The sequence below is a fragment of the Crocodylus siamensis genome, chromosome 7, assembly GCF_052110815.1.
Source record: "Crocodylus siamensis isolate JL-2025a chromosome 7, ASM5211081v1, whole genome shotgun sequence".
NCBI classification, from domain to species: domain Eukaryota; kingdom Metazoa; phylum Chordata; order Crocodylia; family Crocodylidae; genus Crocodylus; species Crocodylus siamensis.
In genome coordinates, this window is record NC_143401.1 from 24296174 (window position 1) to 24319640 (window position 23467).

Genomic DNA, 23467 nt, shown 5'->3' on the forward strand with positions numbered 1-23467 from the left:
AGCATTGATCAGGCCTTATGTCCTAATGTCTCCTCCTACACAGATAACACCATGCTAGGCAGTCCCACCAGCACACAGTTCATGCATGGGGCTGAAGACACAGCCACAGGAATGGCTATTCTTTCTATGTGGATTCCTTTCCACACCCCCAAACCAAAAAGTATGATCTCCCAGTTCACAAATTAAGCAGTCCTAACTTTATATTTTTCCATCTGAGGCATGTCACAGAGAGAATAAATAGAGAGCCTGCCAATGTCCATTCTACTGGAGGTAGAACTGAGCTGAAAAATTTTGGAACTTAATTCAACTCTCTCCAAAATTAATTTTTTTCTATTTCTACAGCCACTTTTTAGACTGCAGATACTTCAAATGACTATTACTTATCCCAAGAAATCTGTGGCTATCATTCATCATTTGTTCACAGTTATGGCAGATGGACCTATAGTAGAATCAGCGGAGGTCTTTCGAGTTGAACAAGTCTCTTCTTCGCAAAACTTTTTCCTTCCAATGTTATAGCAAAAAACATAATCACAACTGCCCTGGAAAGATCGAAGTGAAGTTGCCAACAGATGTGGTTTTAAGCACCAGGAGAGCACCAGGGAAATTGCCCATGATACCAGGCCACAAACAGACCTCACAAGCCACCTAATGTGTGGATACAAGAAGCAGGGATGGTCTTACACCTCTTCAGCCACTGTCCAGGCTCCCCACTGAGTCTAGTACTGGATAGACATGCTATAGTCTAGAGCTGGTTAGACAGGCCAGTGTTATTTGATTCCCACAATGAAAGACAATGGAACTGAATGACAAGTTCTAGAGCCTGGTAGCTACAAACCATAATTAGGGAGCAAGAGAACAGGAAAGTCTCACTGAGGGCATCCCCACATGCGGGCAAAAACACCAGTGGCACATTGTCTTGGGTGGATTCCTAGGGGTCTCCTGGGGCAGCAGTGGTGGTGATCCAGCTGCTTGGAGCCTGGCTGGCAGCTAGAATGTGGCTCTGACTGGCCAGGCTTCCTTTCTGGCGCACGCTGCTACTATGTGCACAACACCACTTTTTTCAGCAGCATTTTCTTTCAAAAAAATCCACCATGCTGCAAATTAGCAGCACAGTGAACAGGTGCGTGTGTGCTGCATGCAGTTTGCAGTGCCTCAAACCACACATGCACACCTGTAGGGACTGTCCACTCTCCACTGAGCCTCAGCAATTTGGCAAAAAAAGGAACCCACGCCAAAGGGGCTGAATCCCACTGAGACAACAGGGCCTTTGTTCATAGGGCGCACATGCTGCCAAAGCACCACTGAGACTTCCATGGCACTGGCTAGGAACAGATATGGAACACCAAATGAGAAAAGTGCTGTTTCACTCTTCCCAAGACAGCTGCTGTGACCTGTCTAATCCAAGTCATGTCAACAAGGGACCTTGCAGGGCCTGGTTTTCCATGGCTTTGTGCCTAGCAGTCACGCTGCCTAAAGCATAACCCAGCCAGAATTGTACCAATGGCAGCGTTTCATGCCTACTTCATGAGTAAGGAAAAATGCCACAAGACATTTAGACCTAGGATTTCAGTGGAAGCCAAGCTGAGCCAAAAAGCATTTTGAAAAGCCCAGCCCAAGCCAACTCAAGCTACATTGCCCTGATTGGACATGTGGCTATTGATGGTCTGGTTCTCTACGGGCTTGGAAAAAAGTTCTACAGCTGGGAGCTGCTCTTTAAGTCCAGAACTCATTTTTCAGAGCTGTGATTCAATGGAGTATTGTCAGACTTTTATCATTTTCCAACAAGGGGAGACTGACACATGTGGCTGTAACATTTCTTCTTGGAACGCTATTCTCCTCCAGTCATCCTACCTCTGAAACTGAGCAGTGTGCACAGAGCAAGAGTGCATGACTTGAACACTCAAATATGAAAGTCAGAGACAGATGCCACGTCTTCTGACAGCTATAACTCTTCTGCCCAGGTCTCTGACCCCATTCACCCAGCCCAGCCCGGGTGGCAGGGGGCATGGCTCAGCTCAGCCATGTGCATCCTGCCGCTCCCGATTTCAGTCTGTCAGAGGCTCCGCAATCAACTGTCAGAGGCTCCATGATCGACCAGTCAATCTCTGTGGTTGGTGTCCACTGCTCTAGAGGTCTTAAGAACAATGTGGGGATAATCTTTTTTCAACAGTCTCCAACAAAATGACATCTGTCCTTGTTGGATAATTAGGCTTTGTTTTATCATTCTTAGAGCTGTGAAATCAAGGGATTCTTTCAAGACAGCTGTGCAACTTGACTTTTAATAAAAGCACATGATTTTCTTGATTCCACTATTTGTAGGGGATTGTTTCAAGAAATAGTTCTGGAACACTCAATGCAAACTTGGGACACTATGCTTGGGACACTGCAGGTGACATGCAGACGGGAGAGAGCAGGAAATAGTGAAGATCAGTTTGTGGACTTTTCAAACAAAAAAACCTAAGGAACAAGGGCTGACATAAGGGAATGATTTAAGTTGTGTCATAGGGTAAGTAACAGCGATCCTGGACCTTGGAGAGGGAACAAGTGAATGGAAAAGGGGACTTAAATTATTGAGAATGATGGGCATCTGTACATGAGTGCTGAGGCTGTTCTGATGTGCTGTAATTACAATGCATTGGAGCAGACTTAATTAACCAAGCAATTAGCACATTCCAGCAGCTTCCTGCATCTCATATATCAGCATCCCCACATTTCAAAATGGCGGTGGGGGCAACTGAACTAAAGTTCATCAAACAAGCTTTAGTTCAAGCTCCCCTGCTGCCATTTTGAAGTGCAGGGACACTGATACACAAGATGTGGGAAGCTGCTGGAGTGTGGAAATTGCCACATTCCAGCAGACTCGATTAACCATGCTGCAATTATAGCATGTCAAAGCAGCCTCCATGCTCATATACAGGCACCCATCGTTCTTAATAATTGCTTCTTGGAGCTGCTCTAATTAAAGTGCCACCCCCATCCCCAGAGCACATGTAAAAGTGCCCAATGGCATTTACAGCTCCCATTAAAAAACAAAAATTCAATTAGAACTCCAACATGTGAAAGGAACATAGGCACCAACTTCTATTTTTGCCAGCGGAGGGGGGCCAAAGATGATGGACATGTGGGAAGTTTTACACATTTCAGATGACAGCCCTCTTCCCAAGGGGGCCAGGGCCCTCGGGTCCCCATGTACTTGGCACCTCTGGAAAGGAAGGTTGCCCTTCAGCATGTTCTCTTTTGAAACTGAAATGCAAATGTTAAGTCTTAAAAATGTTGAAAGGTGTCACAGAGCAGCAAAGTGTTAATGTCCAGTTATGAATAGCCATTTTTCAAATGGGAAGGCTGTTGTTCAGTGCCTGGGACCTACAGTAGTTGTAACAGCATCATTACATATGTAGGTTGACTTCATCATTCATTGTAGCTATCAAACTTACCGGTTTCCCAAACTCCAATTCCGAAAAGAATTTATACCAAGGTTCATTCTTTAAATCTATCTCTTCTGGGCTTATATCCCGAGTCTAAAGGAGTTGGTGATAGGGGAATGAAAGAAAGAGAAGGATAACATTATGCAAAGAATACACAGGAAAGGGACTGGTAGAGATGCAGTGTCCATGCTTCCAATGTTATCATGTAGATATTTATTTAACCTAATAATTTTTCACTTTCCTAATTCTTCTCATCTGAGGAGCCCTGAGAACTTTACAAGCAGTATTTAAGTTTGACAGCTCTCTCATAAATACTCTTTACATCCTACAGGTGGGGAAAATGAGGCACAAAGAGTTGAAATGACCTTCCCCAGGTCACAGAACAAGTCAGTGAAAAGGCTGTAAACAGACACACCTCAGGACTATTTGTTCCTACTGTTGGACTTTCCCTCCGATTCAAAACTAAGCTTTGTTTTATTATCATTAATTTTCATGTGAAAAAAAAAGAAACTAATCAAATGTTCTGAGCCCCAGATCATTGTTTAAAAAACCACTGGAGGACACTGCATCTTTAACAGCACATGGATATGTGAGAAACCCTCTTCTATACACAGTAAGCAGAGTGAGTAGTGGTATTCTATATCAAAGAGGACATGACCAAGGGACACATTTCTGATAGATTGCTAAGGGAATGATTGCAAAGACAATACACTTTGCTTATTCACAAACAAATGTTAGAGAATCAGACAAAACGAAAATGAAGGAAAAAAAACCAGACAGGACAAGTAACAGAACAACTGAAAAGAAAGGTCCTTTTGTTTCCTCATACCTATTTTAACGGAACAAGCTGCAGCTGCTTAGTGATGGTATTGGCTATGTGAGAAAATAAATTTATTGCTCTGGGTTATGAAGAGCCACTATACAAGACAGAGTTGGTTCAACTACCCCTAAGTTTAATGGATACAAGCACACTACTCACTTACATGCATTGTGTGACTGCAGCATAACACAGAAGCATCTGCGATGGGCCCAACCTAACCCTCTTTATGTTGTTATGATGGTGTGTACAAGAGCTATGCACAGAAGCCAACATATGTGGCTTCATTCTGTCCCCTGCCATGGGTCTTAAACTGAGCTGGGGGATTAAAGTGGGATGGCAAGAGGGAGTGGTGTTGGGCACTAACAGGGACTCTGGACTGCTTCAAATGGAGGGCTCCTATACATTATAGCAGCTGGGCTACTGTCCAGCACCTCTCTTATACACAGCAAGTGAATAAGTATCATTCCGCCCCCCCCAGCCCAGCTTGCCCACCCTTAGTTTACAGGTGGGAAAAATGAGCCAGAGACCTGAAGTGACTTGCCAAAGACAACGACAGAACTGTGTGCTCGGACTGGATTTACAGTTCAGGAGCTCATTGCTCCCAACTCCTGAGCTCCGCTAGGGATCCATTGCACAGAAGTAGGGGCCTGCCTGGTGCATTTGACTAATGTTTCTGGGTCCTACCTGAGGAAAGGCACTTAAAAGGACCAAGGCCAAAAAGAGAGCCATGCTGGGGCTCAGACTATAAACTAGGAAGTCCCAGTTCTATGCTCCAAACATGATAGCAAGACTCTCATGCCGACTTAATGCCAACTCAGACTTTGCTCTTCTGATTTTTTCATTTCATTTTTCTATATTGGCTGCTACCCACAGCAATTCCTTCCATGGGAATAATTCCTGCCATATTTAATCGTCTGGGGATGGCAGGGGAAGGAAAATGCTATGTCTATGAGTGGTTAATCTTTTTTCTACCATGGTAAAACCATTACAAAAAGGAGTTAATGCCTGCATATGTCAAGTGAACCTATTGAAACCACAAGAATTGGAGAAAAAATTATTACCTGCAGCCAAAACAGAAATCCCATGTTCTTTGGTTTCTATACATTATGTATTAACTCCTAAAACATTTTTCATTTATCACATACGGAAGTTTTCAGTATACAGTGAAACTGGTCCAAACCCCACTGAAAACAATGAGATGGATGTCTTTGTGCTGATGTCTGTGGGCTTGAGATCAGGCCCGGATAACCACTGCTTTGCATATGGCATTGTAATACACTGACAGCTTGCAAATTCTCTTTAGATAAGTTTTTTGCTAGGTTCCCTGCAACATAAAACAATCTCTATGCATCACTATGATACCAGTCAATGAAGACCACAGACTGAAATCCCATTTCAGTCTCACCATATTTCTAAACCTTGTCCCCTACTCCTCTCTGATCTTTGCTTTGAAATGAGAACTGCAAACATGTCAAGAACATCATAATCATGCACCTTTCCTTTTTTTATTGAACTCCCAGCTTCTCCATTGACTGTCCCTTTTCTGGCTTTCAATTTGACTTAGAAATCTATTTAAGGATATGTTTCACTTGGAGCTCGACAAAAATTCTATGGATTACACTGGGTGCAAGCAGATCCTTAGGGGCTCTGATAAATCAGCTGTAAATGATAGGGTCTGATCCTGTAAAGCTTACTGAGGCAAAGTTCCCACTGAAATCAGCTGCAGTTTTGCTCTAGGAAGAACCTAAAGTGCCCCAACTGTCCCTTTCCTTACACCTGTGGAAGGGGCTAAGCCAGTGCTCACTGAAGTCAAGGAGAAGACTCCTGCTGATTTCAACAGGCCCTAAACCAGGTGTAACTTTGCTGAAGTGAATGAAGCAACACTGATGTGGAAGTAGAATCAGTCCCACGATCTTTCAAAAACATTGGTTTTTGCCAGAACTGAACAGAAGCACCTACTACCCACGTCAGGCTTATTTTCAATAGCTTAAACTCAGGGTAGGCAACTTTTTCTGGCTACTTCTTGGGTCGGAGGCAGGGAGGTGGCCAGGAGCTAGAACCCAGCCACCACTACTGTCAAATGCCACATGTCCACAGGTCAGATCCAGTGGTTCTGCTGACCAAACCCAGCCAGTGGGCCATAGGTTGCCAAACCCTAGTTTAAATGCATATTTCTATTGGTTTAAATCCTTTCCATACATTTTTAAGTAAAAGCAACTGTATGCTCTGCAAAACTCTTCAACCCTTCTCCAAGGATTAATGAAAACATGACCTTAGAATCTACTTTGAATATCACAAATAATTAGCACTTTAACCCAAGCCTTCCAAATCACAATTTTAAGGATGAAAAATTTTCACTTAAAACCAACTAATAAATGTTTTCTAGGACTTGCATCATTTCACTTGCAATGCATAAAAGCTGAAGGTTAATTTAATTAAAACTGATGACATAGAAGCACACAAAGTTGAACCCTTGCCAGCCTGGTACACTGCATCACGACTTCAGACTCTCCTGAATAAATTAAGACTTTGCACTATAAATAAGCACAGTTGACAAAGCAGCCATCAAACAGGTCATGGTGTCAAACAGATTAAAAACTGGGGATAGTGATCCATACTTCACAGAGAAAACAATACATCCAGAAGAAAAGAGAGCCTCACAGCTCTCCAGCTCTGGTTTTGTATGACTGACAATGGTTAAGAGGTTACTCAAACATTTGCAAAACAAAATATACAGAAATACACTACATAGGCAATATAAGGCAAGGGTATTTATCGAAATGGAAACATACAAGTGCCTATAGGATGTATTACAATTGCAGGACCAAGCTATAGAGTAGGATAAGATAAGCATTACCATCTTTTCGTTGTTCAAGACTGAGGACTTTCCTGGTTGATAGTCGTAAATGCTCTTGGGCTCTGCCCGGTACTTTCTAGTATCCACCTTCTTGTCAGGGGGCTCCCAATCATTCCTGGGGAAAAAAAGGCTAATTAGTTCAAAACTCTGTTTTTACCATGGAAACGATTTTTTTCTTTGGATGTGCTCCTTCTGCAACTAATCCTCATTTAATCAAGGAACTTTCTGAATCTGTGCAGGATGTCTCTGCAACAGGAACAGTTCAGACAGCTTTGGTGTCTTTTTAATGGTAGCCAGGGTTAGATTTATGTATGCCTGTCAGCTCCTAAAAAAACCTGAAGGGATGGGAAGGGTTTGCAAATCTTTTCTATTCATTGTCAAACTTTCACTAGAGATGGGTATGAACTATCCTGGAGAATTCCCAACACACCCAAACTGTGAAATGCATCTATTTTAGAACTGTTCAGCTGGCCCCAGCACCTTAACCTCAAACAAACTCACCCAGTCTCCATGAACACTGGGAAAGCCAACTTTTGTGGTGCGCACCTACCCTTTCTGATGCTGTGAGGTTTGTCTCCACTAGAGAACTGAACCAACTGTACTGGATTGGTGTAAATGGCTCAGAGCATCCACACACGCCATCCTGAACTGGTTAAGATTTGCCCCGTGTCCACACTATTTGCTTAGACAATTTCTGATGCAATGTATTTTAGGTACTTATCCCACAATTCCCAGCTCATCCCCCTTTTGTGCGCATAATGAGGGTAACATTCAGGCAGCACATTCTGACAGATTTTGCAAGGCCACCAGGAGGAGAGTAAGGAGGAAATTATACCATATTAGCTTCTTTGAAGCTATGTTGAATATACTTCTATTTAGATCAGATTAGTGGAGTATTAATTGGTATTAAACTTCTTGCTGACAGTTTGCCTGTTCTGGCCAGTTTAGACCATTTGCAAAATTGGCTTGCATGTGGGTGGGCACGAGTTCTACAAACATTCTATGGGCTTCAATCAGTTTGGTTTCAATAGCAGATCTGATTGTATAGCAGATATGATTGTTTTAGCATTTCCAACTCTAGGAAACATTCTCTCCAGCTGAGTCCTGCTTTTGTTACCTGCTAGTGTAAAGCATTAATTAGTCTAATCTTTTGATTTGCAAGAGGCTACAATACTTCCCCTTTAATTGCTGTGTTGGAAAGCATATCTATCAAAGAACACTGTCTTCTGATCACATGCCTTAGGTCAGGGGTGAGCAAAATATGGCCCACAGGCCTGCAGGCAGCGAAATTGTGAAACTGGCAGCAGGCCAGGGGGAAGGAGCAGTGAGCGGGTGTGCAGAGCTCATTGACATCTGGACAGGAGTGCAAGATCTGTGTCAGTGCACTGGGGCCAGGGCCGGTGGGGCTCAGAGTGAGGTGGCAGGAGTGCGGGGCCCAGGTTGGCAGGGGCTCTGGAACCAGGCTAGCTCCCCCTCTCCCTGCTGGTGCAGGCCAGCCTGGCTTCAGAGAGCCCTGCTGGCCCACTCCTTGCACTCCTGCAGCCCCACTGTGGGCCCCGCTGGGGCTTTCACTGGGGCTGGTGCTGGCCCTGGCACACTGCGGAGGCCCTGTGCTCCCACCAGGCTGTTACTGTACTCCGCACACTCATTCGCTGCCATTCCCCCCTGACTGCTGCAGCCTTTTACCCCTCTCAGCCCCCGCCAGTTGCTCTAGCACCACATGGTTCCTGGCTGCAGTGCTGGGCTGAAGGACACAGCAGGAGCCAGCCTGGCCCCTGAGATTCTTGGCTGGCTGTGTGTGGTGCCCGCCAAACTGGTCCAGCTCCTGCTGCATCCTACTGTTTAGGTCATGCAGCTGAGATGTGGTGCCAGAGTGGTAAGCTGGGGCAGGAGTGGGGGTGGACAGGGAAACAGCAGAAGGGCAGCAGTGGCAGATGGGGGGGAAGTGCTGGCGAGCGGCAGCATGGCGCCCAGCTCCTGCCCCAGGGGCAGGAGGGGCAGAAGCATGAAACCCAGGCTTGGAAAAGTATGGGGGGTGGGCTTCCATGGGGGGCTGTGGGCAAACCCTCCCCCTCCACACATGCCACAATCCTTCCCAGTCACCCTCCCCAACACACTCACAGCCCCCCACAAATCCCTTACCCACCCACACCATATACAACCACATGCTCCCTCATCCCACATACACCCCCATGCCTATCCACTGCCCCACAAAACCCACACCCTCCCCTAATCCCCACATACTGCAAACCTATACCTACCTCCCACACCTACCCACAATATACAAGCTTCATTTTAAGCTAGTATACAATCACCTTTGCATACAGTACACAAACACATGTAAATCAGGACAAAAATATCTTTTGAAGTCAAATTAATGAATGTTGTAGTAGATGTTTGATTTTGAGAATATAATTTGGCATTTTTCTGGTTTCAAGATTGCAAACCCTTGCTGAAAGGAGTACTTTGGGGTGGGGGGGGCAAGGGGAGGGACTTCTGGAGGCCAAGGTCAAGGGTTAGGGGGTGGGACTTCTGGTCTCAAGATGGTGGTGGGGCTACTCTTGTGGCCCTTGATGGCTTGCCAAAACTCGGTAAGTGGCTATCTGCCCAAAATAATTGCCCGCCCCCGCCTTAGGTTCTTGCTGTGTTGGCACTCTTGGAAAATATAATTGCTCATTTAAAGGAGAAAGTGCAAGCCAGTAAAAGAAGATGGAAACAGAAGGCTTTAAGAGCTGGTTGAATTCGCTGTGGCAAAAAATATTTAATGTCTACTCTTCTTTCCCCTCACCCTCTGCTTTCTAGAAACATGAATTGTTATTACAATTACCTTTAAAACATATAGTTTTAAAATTAGGAGAGAAAAATTAAGAACTAAGTGATCTTAGTTAAGAATGATACTGTATCTGATGTTAACTAGGACCTGCCACAATTTCCATTAAAGTCAACAGACAACTCCCAATGACTTCACAATGAGTTGGCCTCCAAGTGATGAGATAACAAGACTTATCTTCCAAAAACCATTCCTATGACCTAAAGCTGATTAAATACCATAAATATTTTATGTTATTGATGTTGTCATTAGTATTTATGTGTAGTATGGTAGAGTCTTCAATACCTCAATCTGAAAGTGGGGGCTCCTTGTGTTCAGAGCTGCACTAAACAAATAGTAGGAAACAGCCCTTGACCTAGAGAGAGCTTAAAAAAACTGGACAAGACAGACAAGGATAGGGACAAGACATGATGGCTGCTTGCAGACTTTAGACTCACCCCCTTCACCCCCTCCCACCAAAAAAACCCAAACAAATCTGCGCTTTACAGGAAAAAGCAGTGTGTCACTTCAACTTGGCTCTGCAGCATCTGTATAGATCAGACACTTCAGTGGGGCTTTCTAGCACTTCTATCTCAAGTTAATTCAATCAGCTATTAGATACAAGTGCCAAAAAGGCCCCAGTAAAGCACCCAATCTATACAGACAATCGGGCAAGGTTGGTCCAACTAAGGCATTGCCTCTTCTGTGTATGCACTGGGCTCCGTGCAGGAGCACATGGAATAAAGTATAGCACCATTTTTGGTTTCTTTGTTTTTTGTGTCTTTTTTTTTTTTTAACATCTGCAAGCAGCCCTAAGATGTTAAGTGGCTTGCCTGAGGTCACACAACAGGTGAATGTTACAAAAGAAAATGCAATGCAGGTCTGTTTTGCTCCCACCTAGTGTCCCAGCTATTAGATAGCATAGCTCTATCCTTTCCATTGTTATATGTCTCTGTACTTCTAAGGACTGGCTGGCTCTAGAAGTGCATTTTTCAAGGAATATCCAGCTCTGCTCTGCATGACGTGAAACCTTAGAGAAACTCTGGATAATCATTAATATTATAGTATAGCAGCTAGGAACTGAAAATCAAGGATCAGGGTCCTGCTGTGCTAAGCACTATACAGACATGTACCCAAAAGAGTCCTTGTCTCGCATGTATGATGACAAGATATGACTGGTGGACCCAACAGAGACAGATAGGTTGGCAAGATGAAGGAACAAATTACAGTTTCAAAGCCTATTGGAGAAATTAGATCAGTGGCCAGCCAAATATGGCCTGCAGGTCAGATGCAGCCTGCCAGGCCATTCTATCCGGCCTGCAGGGCACCTAAAAATTTAGAAAGTTTATATTTATTTGCTCCTGGATCCCTGTCAAAACCTCTTGCCGAAAGGAGTATTTCTGGGGACAAGGGGAGGGACTTCTGGTGGCAAAGGTCAGGGGTTAGGGGGCAGGATGTCTGGTCACGAGACAGCGACCAGGGGGGAGGGCACCTGTCAAGGGGTGAGGCTACCCATGTGGCCCTCAATGGTTTGCCAAAAATTGGTAAACAGCCCTCCGCCCAAAATGATTACCCACCCTTGAATTAGAGCAACTCCTGGGCTAACGTGAAATCCAAACCACCCTGAATCCTGGTTCCAGATCTAGCTCCAAACTTTCTATCTCCATTCCCCGCTATGGTTCCTCCAGCACAAACCTAAGGACTTTTCATTTGGATTACCTCTCGAGGCTGGATTTTAACGATGACGTGCGAGTTGGCAGTGGCAGAGTAGCAGATCTCCTAATGACCTTCTCAGTGTCAATGTTGTCCATTGCACTCTTGGACCGAGGTACTGAGGGTTGGGTTCTTGCTGCAAAAAAGGCATATATAAAAATCTTAGTAACTTTGGTAGGGGGGCAACAACAACAGCAGTTGATACTTGTGACCATACAGGCAGACTAAACCCAAAACATGAAATGTAAATTACTTACTATCTTCAGAATAGGAATAATGAGGATAGGATGAATCAGAATCTTCATCTGGAAAACAAAATAATTTTCAAGTGAGCTGGAAGAGCTACCACTCTGTCTCTCTTAAATAGTATGCCACATTAAAAATATTAATGTGAACATATTAGTCCTTGACAACAGAAATATTTCTTGCTACAATTACATGTAGCCTGGAAAAGTGCATGCTCTAATGAGCTTATAATTCTAAATGAACAAGAGGTATTAAAAGGTGGAAGAAAGGTATTGTTACTATCCCCATTTCAAAGAGGGATACACAGCCTGATGCAAAGCTCATGGAAGCCCTTCCATTATCTTCAACAGGCTTTAGAACAAGCCCAAAATGAATGGCCCTTGGTAGACATGAAATCAGTATCAGAACTGGGAACTGAACCTACATCTCCAAAGCTTAGTCCAGCACATTTACCCCAACCATCCTTTCCCTTTCATGATGACAGTTTACACTGAAGGTCCTGCAGGTGTTTTGGAGATGTACACAAGCTTCACTGGGGTAGTGTAGGATACTGTACTGCAACAAACTCTGTTCAAAGAACTCTGTGTTGAGGCTTGACAGTGTCCATGCGAAGAAGTAGCTAAGAGGGTCTGCACAGAAAGGTAACATGAAAGCAACTAAAAAATACAGCTTGGACAAAACAACTGGAAAAAAAGATGCTTCAAGAAATGTCACGTGGATATGATGGTGCTGATTGACTCCATGGGGTAATCCCTGTCTGCCCTCTTTGGGAAGGATATCCAGTAAGCTGCTAGATGCATTCACCCCTGATGGACCAAAGCATTTGGGCTCCCCACGGAACTGACCTGAACCTCTTATTCCTGACTTGAGCCAAGCCTTTATAAAAGGCTCAGAGAAACCTCCACATTTCAGCTCATTTGTTGAATTCTCTGTGAGCAACATGCTTAAGGCATCAGTGGCAGGTTTCATTTGAAACAGATGGTTAGTGACCGCAATGTAATTATAATAATCTCGAGTCCGCATAATGGTTATGATAAAACTTGAGACTAATTTCCATATTCCAAACCCAAATGACAGAAACCAGAAATGTAGGTCATACCTGTTCCTAAATGAAATTCTTGAGAAAAGTGACTGTTATGCCCACATAAAAAGATGCACTTTTCTCTAGCTAGTCTGATATTTGGCAACTCATAAAATTAGCTGTTCCTAAAAATGTAAGTGAACAAATATCTAAAAATATCCCATTAGCCAATTGCTTCTTGAAGATTCATTTGAGACTGACAGAATAATTAAAAACAGTCACAATTTATGTGAAGGAAAATGCTAAAATTCATTGTAGATAACAATTCACACAATAAAAAAAATATACAAAAATGCATTTAGTTGTCTTTGCTTGTTTCTAGTAAACATGTTCTAATGAAATTATTTCTTTCATGCTTGTCGTTCCAAGTGTTTTGCAAAGATTAGTAAGTACTGAAGCATACAGAGGTTGGGTGACTTGCTGAAGGTCACACAGGGATACCTCTATATCAGAGCTGTTCAGTTGGTAGACTCTGTCCTGGCCACTGCTGCCCTTATCCCTCTGGTAGCAGCAACAGGAATCTCATGGTTCACTCTCTCTCCTCTGGCTTCTGCTGCATGCCCCCAACCCAGGCTGCAGGACAGGGCATGAGGAGGCTGCATAGCCAACACACAGTGCTACGGGAACTGGCTGCCTGGAGCACCCATATGGCATGATGAATTGTGGAAACCTGAAACTAGGTAGTTGAAGGTGAGGTGGGCTGCTGTGTCTGATGCACCAGGAGGATGCTTATAGTGCCAGGGCAGGGAGGCAATGGGAGCTCCCATGGATGCACATGGAATGTAGCCTGGGAAGCCCATGGTCCCTGCAGCACATGGCTTCTGTTGGTGTAGGCCATAGGGCACAGCTTCAAGCCACTTATAGCTGGACAGCCCTGGCCCACATCATAGCATTAAAAGCCATCAATGAGGCATTCCAGGGTCATCTCCAACAGCTACTTGCAAGCATTTTAGAGGCAGAGGCCTCAAAAGCAACCACAACGGGACACCCAAGAATGTGTCTACCAGTTATTCCCAGGTTTTCAGCATGCATGTAGCCATGTGGGGAAAGACACAGTCAGGAATGGCCAAGATGCCCCACTCCTGCAGAACAGATATGTCCATAGAATGTCAGTAGAAAATCTGGAAATAGAATTCAGGTCTCTCTAGTCCTTGTTCTGTACCCCAGCTTCAGGGCCTAGTTATGAGAGGTGGGAATCCTTGGTTCACAGTTTCTGTATGTGACTCCTTTAGGATTTTTCTCTGTAGTTCTTGTAAAATCCATGGAAGTTAAAATTCTTCTGGGATGGGTGGCCCAAAACTTTGGATCCAAACATCCTCAGGCTCCTCAGGTATATGAGATCTGAGTCCAGACCTGAATTTTGGAAATGGCTCCTATCTTTGCAATAGTCTAGATCAATTATTCTTAACCAGGGTCCCATAAGAACTTTTTAAAGGAGCCACAAGGTGCTCCACAATCTTAGCACTGTTAGGTGTGCAAACACCTACACAAGATTGACATGACAAACCCAGAGATTTCAAACAGGAATTCATTGTTTCAAAAGCACTCTCAACTATGGGCTTTCTGAGTTCTTTGCCAGAAAAAAATTGCTCTATTATTTTTCCATAATCAAAAAATGAGTGACAGCTAAGAGCTGACATTTTCCAAGGGGTGCCATGCGTCTAACATGGGTGCCTTGAGTTTAAAAAAGGTTGAGAACTACTGGTCTAAATCAAATCCTTCACTTTAGATTGTCTGAAATTTGGATTTAGTTCGGAAGTTTCACCCCATCTCCATCCAAACCCTTCATGGCTGAATACATTATTTGGAAGGTTTTCTAAGCATGAAAGAAAAGCTCTGAAGCTATGCCCATACTGCCTTCCATGCTCACTCAAGGGTCACAGCCTAGGAACATGCCATGCTTACCTGCTCCTGATTCATAGATTTTGGGGGTCAGAACGGACTTCAGTAGATCATCGCCCTAGGCAGGCAAGAGTGCTGGGGTCAGATGACCCCAGCCAGGTATACGTCCAGGCTTCTCTTACAGACCCCCAAGGTAGGGGAGAGCACCACCTCCCTTGGAAGCCCACTCCAGATTCTGGTAACCCTTATCATGAAGAAGTTCTTCCGATGTCTAGTCTAAATCTGCTCTCTGTTAGTTTTTGGCCGTTGTTTCTAGTTACTCCAAGGAGCACCCTGGTAAACAGAGCATCTCCTATCCCTTGCTGCTGCCCCCCTCCCTCCCCACCCCTGTCGAATTTGTAGATGGCCACTAGATCACCTCTCAGCCTTCTCTTACAGAGGCTAGAGAGATCCAGGTCCCTCAATCTCTCCTCATAGGACCTTACCTGCTTAGTTCATGCCAAGCCTCAGAAATTAGGCAGCACAGCCAGCTGACAGCAGCACTAGGCTTTGCTACAGACTGAGTTGGAAGGAGTGGACAGATTATTTCTTGGTGGCAGTCTGGAGTTGATTCAGAGGTCGCACAGACAAGCTCTGCATAGTCTAGACCTAACAAAATGAACCCAGTTCCTGTCACCATTTTGTATTCTCATGAAGAAAGAAGCCAAGCTGATCATAGAAAGCCAAACCCAATTTGTATGGTATTAAGAAAATGACAAGTGTTTCACCCAATAATACCGCAACTAGCTAAAAAATAAGGGAACGTATTGGATTAATCAGCGCATCTATAAGTGAAGGAGCCATTTATAGGAATACAACCTCTTAATTTATTATCATCAGTGTCTACTACAAGCTACATTAGTTCTGCCAAGAATAAAATGGGTCTACAAACTTCACTACAAAAAAAAAATAATCAAATCATCTTTGTAAAAGCCCTTGGTCTACAAGTCAGTAAAGGGAGTGGTATGGGTCAATTAAAGGGAGCGGTTCATGACCTGGGGGAGTGATCATCTTTGACCATGAAGGACTGTTGCCGCCACCACTTCCTGTTTGTGTGCATGTGCGTGTGCATATGCACACATGTACATGCACACATCCCTGTAAACAGATATGTATGAATATACATATAGGCATATACACGCATATATAGGAGAATTTCTCACACTGGCTACCGCAACACTTTTGACGCATGAGTGCAAAGGATTCTGGCTTGGGCTTGAATATTAAAGATATCCATTCAGCATTCACCACCAAATTCTTTCCGTGCCTAGAAATACCACTGCACTGAACGCTAGCCCAGACCATAGAAACAAAACAAGACTTATACATAAATTTAAAGAAAAAGACATTAAAAGCCTGATTCAAAGCCCCAGTGAAATCAGTGGGTATCCTTCCAACAAACTTCAAAAGTCTTTGGAGTCAGGCCCTTATCTTGTGTTAATATTAAAAATGTGAGTGAAGATTAAAAGGTATTTGTTGATCCTAAGGGAAATAAAAATGCAGTTAAATTCCATCTTTCAAAATACATTTTTTTGTATTTTTATATATAAGTCAGCATTATAGGCAAGTTTTTACATGTAAGTCAGCATTATAGGCAAGTTAAGTAACCACTGCACACGCATGGCTAGGTACAGTTCACTAAGCACATGAATCAAGCAAATCTCACGAAACCAAGTATTGTAGCATTAGTCAGAGGCTAGTAAGAAAGCTGGAAGAACACTGCAAAGCCAGAAAGGCATCACACGATCAAGGCAATGCTTAGAGGGCAGCAAATTATTAGGAGGCAGCATAACACTCAGCAACTAGAAAAACTCGAGGGAGAAAATCAATGTACAAGGCAAAGGTTGTGCAGAAAAAAGGTATATATTATCCTTTACTGTTACCTTCAGATTTAGGGCTAGGAGTAGACGCAGGAAACTGGTATGTAGGAGAATAAGGATTGTGTTCTGCAGCAGAGAAAAGTAGTGGGTTTTGAGACTATCCACCATGAAGTGGAGGTACAATGCTGTTCCCGAATTTCCTATCACCATAAGCTTTTATCATCTACTTTAATGATATCAGAGCACAATGGCATCATACTTTCAACATATTAATAATTGGTTAGGAGGGATTAGGTCAGTTTATATATCACATAATAAGGCACACTGGGTGCAAATGAATTTCTGCCAAAAGTAATAAATGGATCATGGTAATTTAGTAACTGGATCTAATTACTGTTAAGGAGCTATAGTACAGTTAATTCAAAACACAAGACAACAGATACTCTGGCTAAACTTGTGGTACCTTCGGGTTTTTGCTGGATTTCAGGAAGTTCAGGAAATTTGTAGGTAGGGCAATAAGGGTTTTCTTCAGGAGTGTCTAAGCAGAAGGAACACATTTTGGAAAAAAGAACAGACAGGAAAGATTTAAAGGGTAAAAAGGGTGAGATCAGAATGCATGCAAGCTGCCGAAGATCCATCTCATGTCTGTGTTAGACCACGACAAATCTGTGGGCATGTCAATGGTTATCACGATGCACCCCAGCCACTTGGAAGGTAATGGAGTCAGTGGGAACTCCTGCTGCTCTGTAAGCATGCACCTCTACCATTTGCAGTGGAAAATATGTTAGCAGTACAGAGGCTAATGACACACCGAGTAATTCTCAAATCAACCAAGCAGAAGACACTGGTTACATATACACTAGTCAACTCATCATAGCAGCATCTGAATCAGCAGATGCAAATCATCGTATGTTATTTTGTAGGCATCATGTTTCATTTAGTAAGTACAGCTTGGAACTCATTTGAATGTCAAGCCTTCTGCAAACCTGGATTGTTAATACATCTGAAGTCATTTCTCACAATGAAGACAGAATTGAAAAGTATCATGTTGTAGGGCATGCAAAAGTAATGGATTCATTGGTGATGCACTGTTAACCAGTCTACCAGTGCGCACCATAAATGTTGCTTTTGAAAGGTTTCAAGAATATTGAAAAATCAACATTCTGATCCAGAGACCACTGAAGTCTAGGGAAATCTTGCCCTTGACTTCAGCCAGCCTCAGAGAAGGCTCCAAATTATTCTACGCATAAATAGTTCTATTTTTACAAATAACTTTCTTTTGTCAATACAGTTACAAAAACTAGAAGGACGCGGATCTGTTTCCTAGCATCATCTGGTAGTATCATTAGCAGTTAAATTAGTGACAGGAATCTCTGCCTGCTCCAGTGGTTCTCAGCCTTTCCAGAGTCACAGCACCCTCCACAACTTTTCTGAATGTGGCATCACCCCTGGCTGAGAACCATCGTTGTACTGAACTTACCTCAGTAGTTCTCAACTGGGTGCTGCTGCCACTGCAGCCAGGTAAGCCCAGCCCAGGAAGGGCTATGGCATATATGCGTTCTCCTGCCTCAGGCAGGAGAGCCAGCTCATACTGCCACGCTTTCCAGTGCAACCCAGCATGGTCTCTGAGAAACAGGGATATAGCAGGTGAAAATGTCCAGAGCACTTCTGTTTCCAGGAAGAGCATGGAGGAGGTAGGGCCCAGGGGTGGGGGTACAGATCAGGAAACGCTACAGCATAAGCCAGTTCTTCTGCTACTTTAAAGTCATCAAAGAACCTAATGCAGAATGATTGTGCACCTGTGCTGCAGTTCTGTACTCATGCCAGTTTTACTTGGCCACCACTGCTATGGCACTTGCATCACAGCACCCTTGATGGGGTCTTGTGGCGCCCTGGTTTAGAACCACTGCTTTAGACATTAATGATGGCTTTAAACAGTAGCAAGGGAACCAAAGCAATCTGAATTCTGCTCTTAGTAGGAACATTTTAAAATCTCCAATTATTTTGTTTTCAAATATGTTTACTTGGAAATGCTGGACAATTTAATCCCCAAGAATATTTCGTATGGAAGGACTAAAAATAATGAAATGAGTTTTGCTTCCTAGCACCAATCTCTGAGAAGAGTCAAATGCAAATCTCCCTTCTTCAGGCCCACACCTGCATTCCGTCTCACTGCTCTGAATGACTGATCCACATTTGTTACAGCATAACCATGGCAATGTTTTTGAAATTCATTCATGTAGACACCAGCCACAGCCTACACAACCAACCAGCTAATGGTTCGGGATCTCAAACTTCTTTGTTAGTGCTTTCAACAAAGTATTTCAATTCACCTTTTAGTGCCAGTCAGACCTCTCCCTGGGTTTATTAGCGTCTCTCCTTTGATTCTTTCATTTTAAATGTCCTAGCTGGTGAAAAGCTTCTATTCAATATCTAGTACAATGCTCCACATTGGTAAAACACAAGTTCTCAAGGTAGTTTGTTTAAAATATGTATGTTACAGTACCTTTTGTTAGCTTGTGAATCTGTTTGAACATTGTCTTGTACCAATCCTTTGATCTGTCTATGTTCTAAAGTAAAAGAAACAACACAGGTTTCAGTAAAACACAGGTATGAGTTCCACCAGGTTCTCAGTGGTTTAGGATTCTTTTAACAATACAACCCATTTAGCACCCTTCACTGTATTTTATTTATTTTTATTGACCAGAACCATTTGCAGGGTTGCACTAAAATCAGATGGGCACAATACTGAAAATGCTTCAGCAGTCGAGTAACTTCTCTCAGGCTTGTAGTCCTCTTATACCAAATAAAGCTACATGCATTTCTGTTTCTTCACAGCAGATGAGTGTCCTTGAAAGGTGAATTTTGTACAGTAGCTCATCAGGATAGATGAGTCCCAAAATCTGAAGCCTGGTCCTGCTATCTGCCCCAAACATAGGGGGAAGAATTTTGGGTGCCTATCCCTTCCTGAGCTGAGATCCCCAAGAGTGATGTAAACATTTCCAGATTTCTTTTATTCCAATTACAATCATTTTGGGGCCTAGGAAAATTTGGCCCTACCAATAAATCTAGCATTTGCATGGTCCTTTACAGTGTCTGGGGTCCAAGCTTTGCAAACAAGGAACTATCCCTTTATAAGAGTGAAAATGACTGACCTAATCTTATAAATGGCACAACGTGAAATGAGGTTTTGAAAATTATTTTACACACAGCACCTGAAGAGTTCATCAGAAACACAGGGAAGACTATAAATGTAAAAAAAAACAGGGGACCATACTCTCTTTTCAGTCAGATCCATTCTCCTTAGTTTAAACAAAAGTTGCATAGGTCTAAAGGAAGACAGAATCTGCCCTCCTCAATTTTCATTTTCACCATGTGCCTATAAGTCAGTGTGTTGTTCTCTTACCCTTAGAGGAATGCCTATATCATCCACAGAGGCATCAGCCATATACCGAGGACCACTAACTACTCGTCTCTTCTCCTCCATTGCTGGTTTCTCACTTTGAGTGATGTCCTGCACTGGCTTTTCCTGTATTAGCACAGAGTCTACTTTATCAGCAACTGAACTGACTGGTACAGGATCTGGAAATGAAGGTTAGGTGGAGAGCAGTTAGCTTAATTCCCAAAAAATTTATCATACCACTGTTTTACTAAGGCAAACCCTTGGCAAAACATTGATGGGAGAGACTGTCACTGGTAACATGCGCCTATGGTCTGGATTGATGCAAAAGTTTGATGCAGCCAAGAATGGTCTGGAATAACAGACGCCTTGTGTTTTTCTTGTGTTCAAAGTTGGCTTCGGCATCAGACCTGTAAGGGAGGAAAAATGCTGCTGCTGCTTCCTTCACATCTAAAATAATTAACCTCCTTCCTAATATAATCTAATTCTTCAGTACTTTGCAAACCTCTCTTTCCCCATCATTTCTGTCTATTGCACCAGCTTGCACAGCAGCAGTTCCCTACTTTTTGGGCAACCTATGCCAGTTTACCAGACTCAGATGCCCACTATTTCAACTAGTGCATGACACTGCAATTTCCAACTTAAATGGGGTTGGAAGTAAAACAAACTTTACTGTTCATTGGACTGGACATGGCTAAACCAGCATAATGAATCAGCCTTAAGCCAAAATCAGCCAACACCGTATCAGTGGATATGGACCATTTGCTCTTCAAGAAGACACAATACCATCACAACTCTATGCTTACACACTGCGTTTGAGAATGGAGTTCTTAGCATTCTTCTCTATCGCATGAATGAGATGCTAACATAGTGCTGTTGTGGGAAACATGTTTTTTAGAAAAAGGCAGAGGTGTCTGGAAACACTAACATATATAATCAGGAACCAACATGCAGAATCCTGACCAAGTAACAATTAGATATTTAAAAACAGCATGAAATAAATACAATGAGGCTGGTCAAAAGCCTTTGGATATCTAATTCCCATCAAAAACCTGGGAGAAGGCAACCAGGTCCCCTAGACAGCTTTGACATATACACCCTACAGACTGACAGAGTGGGTTTTTGTAGTGGACACAATTTAATTCCTATTGAAGCATCTTACCCAGCATCATTGTTGCCGAAACAGAAAATATATATACTGTAATGTGGCTTGATTACATGCATCTTATGGATATTTAATTTGTGTGGTTCTGATCAGTGTGTGTCAAGCTCGGTCTACAAATCATGTGGGTCATGCTCAGCTACATAGCCTGGCTTTTCAACTCAAGGCAGTGAACAGCTTCTGGTTTTTAATGTATGGCAATTTAGAATTTAATCTAAACCAGGATAAATAAAAAATGTCCTCAAATTTTGAATCAGCCTGTAGTGCATGACTACAACCAATCTCCTCTGAGTACACAGCTGTTATGTCATTGAAAGCCTGGGCTACCTGCAAGTATTCTGGGTAACTCTAGCCAAATGCACCTGCCTTACTGCTGAAACAGCCCAGATATCTCTTCACTCCATCCACTAAGGGGTTAAGTGTCACAACCAACACAGGTGGAGAGAAACATGCCCTCCTCACACTACACAAATACATTAGAGCACGCTTTTTGTCCCCCACTTTCTTATCTGGTCTCCAAATATCCATTTGTTTCAATCTAAGTCCCACACAGGTGGCCAGAGACCAACTCTTTCTCTCCCTTTCAGTGAATTCAGCAGAAATAAATTCTGCAAGAGCCATGAGATTTAAAAGAAAATTAAATCAACTAGTGCCTCTGGGTGTGGGTAGCTGTAGTTCAGAATGCTGTCTTGGCTTTAATGGCTCTGCCTAAGGTTGGCATGTGCTGGCAAGTAAAATTTAGGCTTAAGCAGTCCGTTATAGCATGACTATTTCTCACAGCAGCTTCTACAGTCTGTTTTCCCCTGACTTTAAAAGAGGATTGGTGGCTGTAACCAGTTATTGGAAAACATAAGTCAAAAAAATCTGTTTCCCAAAAGCACTTCCTTCCATCCTTGGTCTCCTCCCCACCTTCCTCCATGTGCTCAGACAAGACAAAGGACCATCCAAACATTACCTAATTCTTCTCAATGCCCAGGGATAAGCAGTGTCCGTGCCAGATGCAGATGAGGACAGAAACCCCGAATGTTCTTTAATTTTGGGTGCCCAGTATAAGATAAGGGCCTATTTTTCAGAGTTGCCAGGCACCAGCTCCTTCCGAGTGCTCCCATGTGGGCACCTCACAGCGGGGACACTCATAATTAGAGACTAACTTTCCACACTTAAGTTTAATTAATTTGCTCAAGGCTATTGGACAGGTCAATGACATGGCCAGGATTAGAACAGAGGTGTTCCTAGCTCACAATAGCCCTTCACATTTTATGCCTTTGAAGTATGTCTAGTTCCTTCAATCTTCTCACATATGTTAACCCCTGCTACCAGGCACAACACCAATTTGGCAAGGAGTGGATAGACTGTTGGCTGCTTTGAAGCTATGGTGTGCCACGTGGATCTGCAGCACAGAACTCATACCGCAACACTTCAAGGTCTCCAGGACAGGATTTTACCACAAGGATTTTGTGTAGCAAAAATGTCCATGCTTTTAGAGTCTATCCCATCAAAGCTTTGCCAAGTCCTATCCTTGGTATTACAACACCGCATGCATCTTAGAGAGAAAGGAGACTCTTTATTTACATGCACATCACCACAGTGCCCAAAGCCATTACATTTGCATAAATCCGAAAGGGGTGGTTAGCAAAGGAAAGGATCGTGCGTAAAGCCAGCAGTGGCTGGACAGTACCCACAGCAAACACAATTCTGCATGGCAAAATTCCCTCCATTGGGTTTTTTTAGCTTGGTTTTCAATGCCCATCAAAATTCCTCCTTCGTTTTTTCTTTTGAAAAAAGCAGGAAGTTATTTATTAAATGGCAAGAACAGGGCAAGGCTAAAATAAATCACATATTCAGCATTTGTGTCCTAGGTCCTCTCTCTGGGACCACATATGCTTTCTCTTTTAGCCCTATTGTGCTCCTACTACAGAGGACCCTCTGTTCTATATTCAGCATTTACATTTTTGTATGTAGTGCTTGGCCTGTTCCCTTGATCCAACTACTTGCTTCCTCTGAAAAACACAGTATGGGAAGACATGGTGAAAGTAGGCTATTCTTCTATGAGTCTGAAGACTAGAAGGAAGTGTTGAGGGTATGTAAGGATATGAACTCTGGAAGAGATCTTAGCTTTTTCTCATCTCTCTCACAGCTTCTTGGGAAAAAAAGCCTGTAAAATGATAGCAGCAAAAGGCTGCTCTGGATCAGCTCTTTCACTGTGAACGTTGGAGATGAAAGTCACATGCCTGTGCTACAAAGAGGAAAATA

At 43.2% G+C, this 23467-nt stretch overlaps 1 protein-coding gene across 49 annotated transcripts in view; it reads right to left on the reverse strand.

The window, feature by feature from the left end:
- SORBS1 (sorbin and SH3 domain containing 1) overlaps nucleotides 1-23467 on the reverse strand; it is a 271569-nt gene that overhangs the window by 37590 nt on the left and 210512 nt on the right. For 32 of the 49 annotated variants that reach the window (XM_090057663.1, XM_090057665.1, XM_090057664.1 and 29 more), the window contains 8 exons: nucleotides 20059-20234; nucleotides 19159-19222; nucleotides 17116-17190; nucleotides 16716-16778; nucleotides 11882-11929; nucleotides 11631-11760; nucleotides 7103-7217; nucleotides 3435-3518 (listed from right to left, as the gene is read on the reverse strand). In XM_090057663.1, coding sequence (XP_089913789.1) covers nucleotides 3435-3518; nucleotides 7103-7217; nucleotides 11631-11760; nucleotides 11882-11929; nucleotides 16716-16778; nucleotides 17116-17190; nucleotides 19159-19222; nucleotides 20059-20234 — 755 coding nt within the window. The remainder of the gene's footprint in view (nucleotides 1-3434; nucleotides 3519-7102; nucleotides 7218-11630; nucleotides 11761-11881; nucleotides 11930-16715; nucleotides 16779-17115; nucleotides 17191-19158; nucleotides 19223-20058; nucleotides 20235-23467) is intronic. The other 17 variants (XM_090057705.1, XM_090057710.1, XM_090057704.1 and 14 more) reach the window with 2 other exon arrangements.